The 12,070-nt window shown below is 39.2% G+C and overlaps 2 protein-coding genes across 2 annotated transcripts; both read left to right on the top strand.

Moving 5' to 3' along the window:
* The first annotated feature begins 1,327 nt into the window (after positions 1–1,327).
* Positions 1,328–6,306, top strand: ppme1 (protein phosphatase methylesterase 1). The gene is made up of 14 exons (XM_076020373.1): positions 1,328–1,649; positions 3,089–3,183; positions 3,386–3,477; positions 3,620–3,677; positions 3,868–3,919; positions 4,097–4,251; positions 4,353–4,443; positions 5,098–5,163; positions 5,250–5,376; positions 5,454–5,583; positions 5,722–5,766; positions 5,856–5,920; positions 6,066–6,133; positions 6,285–6,306. The coding sequence occupies exons 1-14, from the start codon at positions 1,564–1,566 to the stop codon at positions 6,286–6,288; spliced, it is 1,134 nt and encodes a 377-aa protein (XP_075876488.1). The 5' UTR covers positions 1,328–1,563; the 3' UTR covers positions 6,289–6,306.
* Positions 6,307–8,588: 2,282 nt separating this feature from the next.
* LOC142884197 (odorant receptor 131-2-like) lies at positions 8,589–10,340 on the top strand. The gene has a single exon (XM_076019716.1). The coding sequence runs from the start codon at positions 8,706–8,708 to the stop codon at positions 9,633–9,635; it is 930 nt and encodes a 309-aa protein (XP_075875831.1). The 5' UTR covers positions 8,589–8,705; the 3' UTR covers positions 9,636–10,340.
* The last annotated feature ends 1,730 nt before the right edge of the window (positions 10,341–12,070 follow it).

The following is a 12,070-nucleotide window of genomic DNA, read 5'->3' as shown; positions in this document are numbered from 1 at the left end:
TGAATAATTTTGAGGGCACATTCAACCAGTGAGCAATCAACAGTTCTGGATTGAACCGGTCTGCAGTGGCTCCTCCCGGAAGTGGAGGCGGACAGACTTCCATCAATGGTACATTTGCCTTGCCTCAAACCGTGATTCAGCAGGGTGAGGCACCTCGTCTGTCTTGTGCTATAAATAAAAACGCCATTGAAGCGTCAAGAATGTTACATCACCTAAAGGTTAGTGGAACACACCATTGTAAAGGCAACCGAGTCTTCTTCCCATTTCATTGTGAGTCTCTGAATCAACTCCATATCAGTTTATTAGGATTTTTTTTTTATTTTTTTTGCCTTTGAGTGCATTTGTGTTACTACATCTGAGAAACTTTTTCCACATGGGTAGAGATATTTCATGTGTGCAACATTTGTCATGGTCTTCAAGGGGCAGCTCACACATGGTCTACATTCTGCATGTGTTCTATGAAATACTGGACACATGGAAGACACGGCTCCAGTGGAATGACTGGATTGTTGGGAAATAGAATACTGAGTAAAATGGGTGGACTGGAGCTAAATCGTCTGTAAATCTTGCAAATACATCTTGCACAATGGCATGAGAGATATCCCACATATTTTAATGTATCTACACTAATCTAGTCTAAGATGATAAAATTAAGATTTTTATCAACTCTTGCAGATTAGTGTGGGTATCATCTTGCTCCCAGAATGGAAACTTTTATTTTTGAACTCACCTTAGCCTCTTATGTCATCTCCACTCAATACTAAAATTGAATTAGAGTTTGCAACTGTTGCACTCAGTAGCAGGTCTATCGTTTTGTAACATTATAATCAGGTCTTTTAACTTTCCCAAAAATGTCCTTTTGTAGACTTTTCAAAAGCAGAAGTTCTCCCTGATGTTGTCCATGGCACCTCTCATGATTGTCGAAATTACCATTACTATGTTAGTGTAGCTCAAAACTTATTTTTGCTTTATTTTCTTTGATCATTTGTTGATCAGGTTTGTAATGCTGCTCCTTCAATACACACATAAATACATAGATAAATAAATAAATAAATAAATAAATAACTTTGATAATTACAGATGCATGAAATTGAGCTTCATTGTGTGAAATATGAAACTTTACCGTTTTAATGAATCTATCCCAATATGGTTCACTGCTGCCACCTTGTGTTCATCAATATGTAAAAGAAAGGACGCGTATGTCACATGTTCAGCTGCATTTGTGCATTTGCTCTGAGAGTCTGCAGCTGGCCCCTTCTCTTTTGTGCCGCCATAGCAGACTGTATTACAAATCCTTTAGCCGACAGTAGATGGCAGTAGCGCGCTCGAAGAACCAGGCTGTCAAACTGGAGAAGAACGTCAAAGAAGAATAGGGCTACCCAAAATAAGCAAGTATCGGGAAGCGGCGAATGGGGGTCGCTAGCTGTTAGCCCAGCGTTAGCTGACATTTATCCAATGCCCGGTTAGTGTCATTACAAGCACCGAACAGAAACCTATGCTGCGAAAGAGAGGCCGAGTCTTACTACACAGTTCCTGACAAAGACCGAGCTTGCTCTGGACAACATGGAGAAACAGTTGCACTTAAACCGGTTACCTTCCAGACCTCCGATGGCTGGTGGTTTCCAGTCGGGCTCTAAAATGAAAATGGGGTGAGTTTGCTAGCATCTTATTAGCATGCGGTCATCGCTGTCAGAAGTCAGAAGTTACCTTTTTACTTGACGCGCTTTTCATTTCCGCGCTCTACGTAACAGTTTGTGGACCGTAGTTTATTTTACTCTGTGTTGGCGAGCTAGCTTTGCTCGTAAACTCTGACCATCAGTGACGAATCAACCACGTAGTTTAGATACGGGCACGAAATCATTGTTGTTGTTTTAGATGTTTCACCGTTGTACTGTACGTAAGCAAATTGATATTGCTGCTTGTGTATATAGGGACTGCGCAAGAAACTGGTGCGCGAACCAGTGACATGCGTTGAGGTTTCTGCCTGGTGAGGCACTGACGTTAGACTCAGATTAACAGATTTCTCAGATTTAATGAGCCAACCAAGTGTCCTATGGCAGCCTGACATTTAAAACAGTTTAATGAAGTAATCAATGAATAATTAAATTAACAGTTGAATCAATTAAACAATGACTCAACCAGTTGATTCACTTTCTTTTCAAAAGCATTTGGCCATGGAGAGCGTTTTCAGCATTGTGCAGAGACTATAATCGTCATAACCCCTTAATGATTCAATACACTGCCCAATAAATTGGTGTTAAAAAAAAAGTGATTGTAGTTTAGATAGATTTACGTAAATAACTTACAATAGAATGTCTCCCCTTGAATTGTAGCTGAAGTTCATGACCCTCTTCTGGGCAAGAATATCCTTCAGTTTGATGTAAAAGTCCACCTTTTTTTCTTAGTGTTTCATACGTCAACATTAGTTCCATCTCTAGTTCCATCCTCCATGGTTGCCTTTGATTTGGAGCAAAATCTTAGAATGAACAGACGGCAATGTGCACATGTGCTCTTGTATGCTGCCTTCGGTGAGGCAGAGCAGAACAAAATGATGGAACTCACAAATATTAATTACATCAGCCAGACTATGGAATACAGAGTGCATTTTAAAGTGTGTGAAACCCTGGAAGTGGCTTCGTGAGTAGAGGCAGAAATGGGTTTGGATCATCTTCATTCTTCACATTTCAAGGGTTTTCTAATGATATTTGGTGTTCAATAATATTCAAGTCCTATCTTTTGCAACTTTTCTTTGCTCCACTTTAAAGAAAAATCAGTGCTTAAGGCATTCATTAGCTCCAATGCAGGCCCACACAGTCTTCACAATGTCACAAAGGATGCTACTATCTCACGTCCTTCCTCAGTTGAAAATCACCCAGGTGTTTGCTCTCCTTCTCACACAGTGTCACGGCTACTTTGTTTTCTCCACTTTAAAGCATGTCAATGAACAGCAAAGCTACAGTTTTAGCTTGAAGCTCAGACCAAGAGTTTTGTGGCATGCTGTACAAAAAGTGTTCAATGTGCGACTAGTATTTGTTTGATCTTGTTATCTGTCTTCATAGTTCTTGGTTGTTTTTACCGTTTTCTTCAGGCCTGGAAGGAAGAGAGATTTCTCCCCTCTGCCCTGGAGCCAGTACTTTGAAACCATGGAAGATGTTGAGGTGGAAAATGAAGATGGCAAAGATATATCCTTTTCTGCTGCTCTGTACTTTTAGCTCACAGTCCACCTGAACTGTTTACACTACAGTGTGGCAATCACTTTCATTGAGGTTATTGTAAAACACGGCATTTGTTGTTCCAGTTTCCTGTCACTGTGGTTTTGATAATCCGCATTGTTGTTTTGAAACTCACACAAATGCGGTGTCTATTTCCTTGACAGCTGTGCACACTTTCAGAATTTACTGCAGCGGTTCTCACGGTCCTGTGCTGTTCCTGCTTCATGGAGGAGGTCACTCTGCACTGTCGTGGGCAGTGTTCACGGTGAGACTATTACGGAGTATCCGCACACTCTGAACTCCCCCTGAACCTCTGTGAAGAATATGTGAATCTTACTTTTTTCCAATCGCAGCATATTTTATCTACAAGACTTTTAAAATGTCTCCTATGGGGTTTTGGGTTTCAGACGGTCATATGCAGCAGGATCAACTGCAGGGTGGTGGCCATGGACCTTCGAGCTCATGGTGAACATTTTATTTGATTATGTTGCAGTTAATTCTGAACCAGATAGAGTTGTTTTATGGTCAAGTGCAGTTTGCCACAGTTGTTATATCTAAGGACATATGAAGCCTTGAGGTGATGATAGATGTCACCCCACAGCTTTTATCATGTATGGGACAAAACTGTAATGTGTGCTTCTCTCCTCTTTGGCAGGTGACTCCAAAGTGAAAAACCAAGATGATCTCTCAGCAGACACAATGGCCAAGTAAGTTTCCTTATGTTGTTAAGACAGGCAATGCCTACATACACTCTGCATATTGCACAAACCAATATTGGTAGTTTTGCAGAACAGGTCCCTTGTCTCTTACAGAGGAACCAAATGCAAACGGGACAGAAATGTTGCAGTATAAGCTATTCTTCTTTGCATTTTGTCCTTCCAAAGGGATATTGGCAAAGTAGTGGAGGCGCTCTATGGAGACGCCCCGCCTCCCATCATGATGATTGGCCACAGCATGGGCGGCGCCATCGCAGTTCACACGGCCGCTGCCAATCATGTACCGTCTCTGCTTGGCCTCTGTGTGATTGATGTTGTAGAAGGTGAGCATGGTCCCATTTATCCCAACAAACACCCAGCTGGTGAAAATGTCAAACCAAGTGACAGGTGGCATCAATGAACAGTTTCTGATATCTGCATTCAGGTACAGCAATGGATGCTTTGAACAGTATGCAGAACTTCCTCAGAAGTCGGCCAAAGTCCTTTAAATCTTTGGAGAATGCCATCGAGTGGAGGTAACCATGAAACACCACCATTTCTGTTACTTAATACAACGGATGGAACTTATAACAGACTTCTTCAATTTTTCATTTTAAAATTTCAATTTATTTATCTCATGATTTGGAAACTTTAGATTTTCAGATATTTTTTTTAATTTAAATCTGAAGTCCAAGAGCAGCACAAGAAGAAACAAATACAAATAAAAAGATCTCTAAACTGCAAACAAATGCCTTGTGTTGCTCAGACACTGCACTCTACACACGATCACAACACGACAGAACGTCTGTACCACCGCCCATTATTGGTGTGAGAGAACTCAGCAACTGCTGGTGGTCTCGTGCACAAAACTCTCCAGATGCTTCATTGAAATTGTGCAGGTTTTGCTTTTTGATGTTATGAGAGTAAAATATGTCTGCACTGAAGACAGTTAGACAACTGCTAAGATGCACCTGCACTGTCAGCTCACTCAAGCAAAGTTAGTCGCAGCCCATCCCAAACCATGGATTAGATCAGTGAAGTCCATCTGCACTGTTTCTCTAATATCCATGAATTAATCACATTAGCATCACACTCTGTACAAGCACTGGATCAGATTTTTCCAGTCCCTCATATTTATTTGTCGTGTCTGACTGAAATAAGATGATTCATTCTTTTCTTTGTGGTTTTAGCGTGAAGAGCGGACAGATTCGAAACATGGAGTCAGCAAGAGTGTCAATGGGAGGTCAGGTGAAAAAGTATGTCAGCTCTGATTCTCACATTCACATCAACCGCTGATGGCTTTTCTAGACTGTATTGTAATTTGCTCCTCTGACATTTACAGATGTCAGGAATCTACCAGCAGTCCAGCGGTGTCCAATAGCATTAGTGAGGGGATCATAGAAGAAGAAGAAGATGAAGAAGCAGCAGAGGAGTCCAATAAGAAAAGGATGAAGGAAGATGACCAAGAGGTTTAGTTTATTCCACCTTTTTTCATTTTTCAGGGCTTAAGAAAAACTAGCTGAGAATCCTGATTTCTTCTCTGTAGGTGCAGAAGGAAAGTTTTTTCACCTGGCGAGTCGAGCTGTCGAAGACAGAAAAGTACTGGGAAGGCTGGTTCAGAGGCCTCTCCTCTCTTTTTCTCTCCTGCCCAGCACCTAAACTTCTCCTACTCGCAGGTGAGAAGCACCAGAACCGTCCGGCTGTTTAGGTGGCGTCACACTAGTTTGAATAAATACAAGTGGTTCAAGATTGAAGTTCAAAGCTATTTTACATCTGATTGCACAATTTCACACCTGACTTCATCTGTTGTGCAGGAGTGGACAGGCTCGACAAAGACCTTACTATTGGACAGATGCAAGGTGAGAGGCACAGCCTGCAATGCTATGCTTTGGTACCAGTGCTTGAAATAGTGGATGCAAATATGTATGATGTGACTTTCTATCCACAGGGAAATTTCAGATGCAGGTCCTTCCTCAGTGCGGTCATGCTGTTCACGAGGACGCGCCAGAAAAGGTACCACAGTGTTTACATCAACAGGCACACAAAAAACCAAGAAGGAACTTTAACTTGCCCAATTGAAAAGAGGATTTTATTTGCCAATGGAGTGACTTTGTTTTTGTATGATGCCTGATCAGTCTGCTGTCATCTCTCCATGCAGGTTGCAGATGCTTTAGCAACATTTATGGTGCGACACAAATTTACTGAGTTTAAAGAAGGATTCCTGTGGTAAGTAAGATCAGTTCTGTTTGTCCCGTCATATGAATAGTTATTGATCGAAATTTGGCATTTTGATGTTCATTATAATATTCGTTGTGAAAGGTTGAGTTGCAAGTTCAACGCAAGTTTGTGTTTTCTGATAGAATTCTTTTTCCCACAGCTAATTCTTGGTACGTGTTCGAACAACAGCACAGAGGTGACGTCTCATGATTCATCCAAATCTTTGTCTAATTCAACAGAAAGTACAGGAAAAATCATTACAATGATGATTATTGTTATGGTTACTATTTTTTGCTTTGTATGTAGATATTTAAGTTACCTTTCTTTTTTGCCTTATTTTTATTTAAAAAAAATGTATATTTAAAAACACTTTGTACTTTCTTTTTTTTTTTTTTTAATTTTCTTAAATGTAATGCCCTCCTGGTCTCTTTTTATTTTGATTGGCTGCATCATTGTTGATATGTTATGATAATGATTGGATCCAAAATTGTGATTAAAGATGGATGCTGTAAAAATGTCACTGAGCTTGTGTCTTTGGTGTGTGTATTAAATGGTTACTGTGATCATTTTAAATGTGGTGCTTATTACACACGTTTTTGCAATTAAAAAAATACATAATGTATGATAAAACATATTGGATATATATAAAAGGGAAATCAAGCCTATGTGCTATCCTCACACCCCTTGCAGGTAATTCTTGATTTTCTACACACAAAATATATTAGTTACAAGGCCAATGGTAAAGGATTGCTCAAGCACAAGTTGCTCATTTTTTATTGTGTGTGTGTATGTATATACATCACATAACAAAGAAATATATATATACATATATATAAAGATGTATATAGAAAAAAATCTTGCTAGAATTAGTCAAACAATGAGATTTGATTACTATTTCAGTAAATATTAGTTGGGCTGACTGCTCACTGCTTTACACGTAATCTAAATTCTGATTGTTTTTCCGTTCGTCCACTGCTGCAGTGCACTTTTCCACTGCTGTTGTAATCTGTAACTCTTCTCCAGGTAGATTGTACAAATTGTAAATGTGTGTTGTTGTTTTAATTGAATGGTAAACACTTAATGCTCTTAAGAACATTCCCTTTTCCATAATTATATACAAGATCAAGTAGATGAAAGAACTCAATTAAGTTTTACTTCATCTGAACTTTATGAAGAAGTTGACATGTTTCCTTGGCTGTCTATTCCAGAGGGCTTCATTCTTAATTGTCTCTCCATGGCCTCAATCACTGTTAGAAGCAGTGTAAATATTTGAATTATTAATGTGTTGTCAGTGACTATTCTCTGAACAGTCCCAGTGGCAGATCATTATGAGTTGCGGGTAAGTAAACATCACTTACGTGTTCAGACTTTAGTTGATGTCATCTTGGGACCAACAAAAACTTCAATCTGTATCCAAAAACAACTGTCCACTTGTCCAGGGTGTTCCCTGCCTTTGCCTGGTGACAGCTGAGCAAAGGCAGGGCAGGAGAAAGAGACTGTAGATGATGTAAGACCGAAGATGTAACCCAAAAAGTTACTAATCATTTACAACCTTATTGAACATTATACAAATCACAAAATGTTGCTTTGCCCATTGTTAAATTCCTCTATGGCAGAGTGTCAACAACTGAATCCAGTTATTTACTGTTTCTGTGAAGTTATCTTAGATCAAACCTCATCTTGTACATGAGTCAGACAATAATATTGGCCTACTCATTTGCATATGGTAGCAAAAAAATAATTTAAAAAATCATGTTTTATGTTGATATGTCCATCTCACTGCACCTGCTACTTTCGGGACAGAGGAGCTATCCATTGTAATGTGGTGCTGAAAAAGCATGTGACGTACAACATGTACCACAGTAGTTGTTGATTTGTTTTATTAGAAATAAACTATTCTTGGCCTGTCATTTACAAGAAAATGAGGCATAAACATTGACATTGTGAAAAGTCAGAAACTACTTTGAAGTTTAAAACCAGTATTGTGACTCTCTAAATTAAGTATGGCGATAAGATAAATGACACATACAGTACATGTCCATTGTACATGGAAATATGTTTAATCAGGTGAAGGAGAAGTTTTTTTTTGTCATGAATTTTGAAATGGTTTAGCTGTCCATTAATTAATTTGTAAAAGAAATAACTTTAAATTAAATCATCCGGCATTTTCCAGGTGTTATTTTCCAAGTACTTTAGTCATTCAACCTAGATACATTTTTTTTACCTGAAAACTTCTGCTCAGATCTTTTAGTCTGTTCAAACTTGACTCCCATCGGACCAGTGGGGGTGATGGTGTCCACACAGACTACTTATAAAAGTGAGTGCTTGGAGGTTGATTCCATCCATTAGATTTGTCGGCTTCAGTATCAAATGCAGCCAGACAAAACCAGAAGCATGTACAGTAAGTGAAGCCTCATTAAGACATTGTTGTCGGTCCAATATTGAACTCAGTGAGCAATAACATAATTTATTCTCTGTTGTATTGTGATGATTTTAATGGACTCTGATTTAACACCCAAGTGTGCTTATTATATTGCCTGCTGTAATACAACATCTTCTGTGTGTTATCTATTTACAGGAAATGAATGGGGTCATGAATGAGACACTGAGGGAAACTCAGAATTACTTGGCCAAAGCTCTGCTGTGTGTGCTGCCTTGCCTTCTCTTTCTTTATGTCAATACCGTTATGATGTTTGCTTTGTTGAGTAAGCCCCTCATGCTGGAGTCTCCTCGCTACATCCTGTTCGGTCACCTGCTCCTCAGCGACTCTCTGCAGCTCCTGCTTGCGATGTTGCTCTATATATCTGCTATCAGCAGTATCAAAATGAACAACCACGTTTGCCTTTTCATGTCTAGCTTTGCATCCATCGCTGTTAAAATGTCACCCCTGACTCTCGCTGCCATGTCTTCTGAGAGGTACATTGCCATTTGCTTTCCGCTGAGACACGCTGACATTGTCACAGTGAGGATGACAGGTGTGGCCATTGCTTTCATATGGACTGTTGGCTCCATTGACTCGTGCACCCAACTCTTCCTCTTTGTGAGTCTCCAGAACAAGACCGTCACAATACCAAATTTCTGCAGCAAAAATCTTACGTTGAGGCGGCAGATTTTTTCAAATTCAAGCCCCGTCATCAACATTTTGTGTTTTGTTTTGGTCAGTGTAATAATCATATACACCTATATTGCTGTCATGGTCACGGTGAAGTCTACCTGTTCTCATGCTCGCAAAGCCACCAAGGCCTCTAAAACAGTGCTGCTGCATCTGATCCAGTTACTCTTGTGTCTCACCTCAACTTTTTTTAATGAGATGAACTCCAGCCGCTTGTGGAACATAAATCCTTCTTTTGCCTTGCATATCCAGTATGCTCTCTTTGTAGCTTTGATCATTTTCCCAAAGTGTCTAAGCCCTCTCATATACGGCCTCAGAGATGAGACCTTCCGACTGGTCTTTAAATACTATTTTACCTTTGGTTTTGAATGCAATCCAAAGGCTCGTCCACAGTCGTGATTTCAAGGAAACATCTTAATGTGTGTTTTTACGCCAAAATTTATTGATTTTTATTCTTATTTTATTTTAATTGTTGTCAAGCACCTTGGGTTGCATTTTCTGTATGAAAGGTGCTATATAAATAAGATTTGATTTGATTTGATTTGATTTGATTTAGGTGAAGTAGACTGAGAAGAGAAAAGAACACATGCAGTTGGTTTGTATTACATCTGACTTGCATTTGTTGATTTGTTTCAATAACAACTGTGATGAAAAGATGCATATAATGGATTCTTTATTTTAAATTGTATGTGAATACTGTAAAAAAAAAAAAAATACATCACACATATGCAAAATTCCCTTCAAGAAATTTTTATACAAGGTTTGTCTTTCGAAAATGTCAATTTATTTTTTCCCTTTTCCCCTGGTTTTGACTTGAACAGAGTGTTTCATTTTTCAAAGGCAATGCCCATTTAAATGTAAAAATGTATAAATACTGAGTGCAGAATATGAAACAGAAATTGTGTTAAAGTATGAAGCTTTTTAATCACTTGATTGTAGTACATCATTGTCCAAAGTAAAACTGTGCTGTTTGTGGTGTCAGCGATAACACCAAAGAGAACCTGCATCTTTAAAGAGAAAAATAAAATCAAGGATGAATCATCAATGATAACAAAGAGAAATCTGAGATCACATTCATCGACCCCATGATATGAATGTCTAAATATGAAGTTGTTGTTTGTTTTTTTAAAATTCATCTGTAAAGTCTAACTTTATCTTTAACTTCTAAAGTTTCAAAGTTAACAGAATATGTATCCAAAAATGATGAAATTTGTTTGGTTGCTCTCAATTCTATTCTTCATGTAGTACATATACTTAGCCAGCAGATGTCAACTTTGGCGAACAAAATGGTCCATGTCCCGTTGTAGCTGATCATACTCACAATGTACTTTTCAACCATGATTGAAATATTATTATATAATACTGTATACACCTTTTTTTCTGTGTTAGTCTGTGGTAACTTTGACTATAAAGCCTGAGAAAAGTTCAATCTGGACAGAGGAAATGGGGACGTTCATGTTCAGTTCTAGATTAGTGATGGAATGCTTGTTCATTCCTTGTTCTCACAGTCCAGATGGACTCTTGTGTAGTAATGGGGACTGAAACTGAAAGCAAAGAGGGACAGATTTATGTGGGTAAACAGGGAGGGAGGCGCTGACCCTCAGGATAAAGGGAGCGTCTGAACGGGAGGTGGACTAATTTAACCGATCTTTACTGCGCCACCATCCTAAAGCCCTCTCAATACCTCTCTGGCCTTCGTGAAAGAGCACTTGAAAGATTGAATAACATTCCAGAGAGGGAGAGAGAATACCTGGTGACAGAAAGCCACTTTAGTAGAGAGCAACAGTGGAAAGGAAAAGTTGTCGTCATGATCACAAACCCCTTCATGTCCTCACTGAAGAAAATGGTGTCTTGCCTCAGGTTAGGGATGGTTTGATGGTTGCTGTGTCACCATTTCCACAGGTTACCCAATATCTTTTCCAGGAAAGACAATTCTTTCTCAAGGGGAAAGAACAAAAAGCAAATCAGTGGTGTGGAGAGCACATAGGTGCGATGGGATTTGATTTTAAATAAATCTAACACAGTGGCCTGAAAAATAAAAGTGACAGAAATGTTAGGAATGCTGCATTTTGTTTGGCCTGTCAGAGAAGAATTTGCGGATACAGCCGCGGTTTCCCTTCCTTTGTTTCCTTCAGAGGTTTTCCATCAGTGAGGCAGTTTTACTTAGAATCAAATGCATCCCTGCAGAATAACACCAGAGTAGAGAAAGACACAGATTAAAGAGAATCTTGCTGTGGCTCCATCAGGGCACACTTTATTAATAGATCATTGTCAGTTTAGGTTATTTTGTGGGAGTTGTCACAAATGTTCCCAGTAATTAAAACACACTTGTTTGATAGAATGTATTTGGCAAGGCTTCAAGAAACACTGAGAATAAATTGAGGTTTGAGGTTTAGAGTAAAAAGAAACAGCATGAAACCAAAAGAGCATTTGGGAAAAGGTGAAGACGACCAGTCAAAAAAAGAAAAGGAATCTCTGGAAAGGTCAGCTGGATTTTTAAAGGTACAAAACTGCAATGTGGCATCTAGGGGAAACCGAGGAGAAAATGAGTGTGTGTGTGTGAGAGAGAAAAAGAGAGAGAGAGAGAGAGAGAGAGAGAGAGAGAGAGAGAGAGAGAGAGAGAGAGAGAGAGAGAGAGAAACTCTTAGCCTTCCTTTTCTCTCCTCCTCTCCATCATACATTCCTCGTCACAGCAACATATAGCTTTCATGTCAATGCAATGCACTCACAGGGTTTTCACACTGCGCTTTAGAACGTTGGGAATATTCAATGAGCTCATTTCTATCCACTTCAAAAAAACAGGCAGTGTGTGTGAGGCAGTCTCACACACACAC

This window comes from Nelusetta ayraudi, unplaced genomic scaffold, assembly GCF_046127955.1.
Source record: "Nelusetta ayraudi isolate G7.1 ecotype Tasmania unplaced genomic scaffold, CSIRO-AGI_Nayr_v1 ptg000011l, whole genome shotgun sequence".
Taxonomy (NCBI): domain Eukaryota; kingdom Metazoa; phylum Chordata; class Actinopteri; order Tetraodontiformes; family Monacanthidae; genus Nelusetta; species Nelusetta ayraudi.
This window is presented reverse-complemented; position numbering and strand designations above follow the sequence as displayed.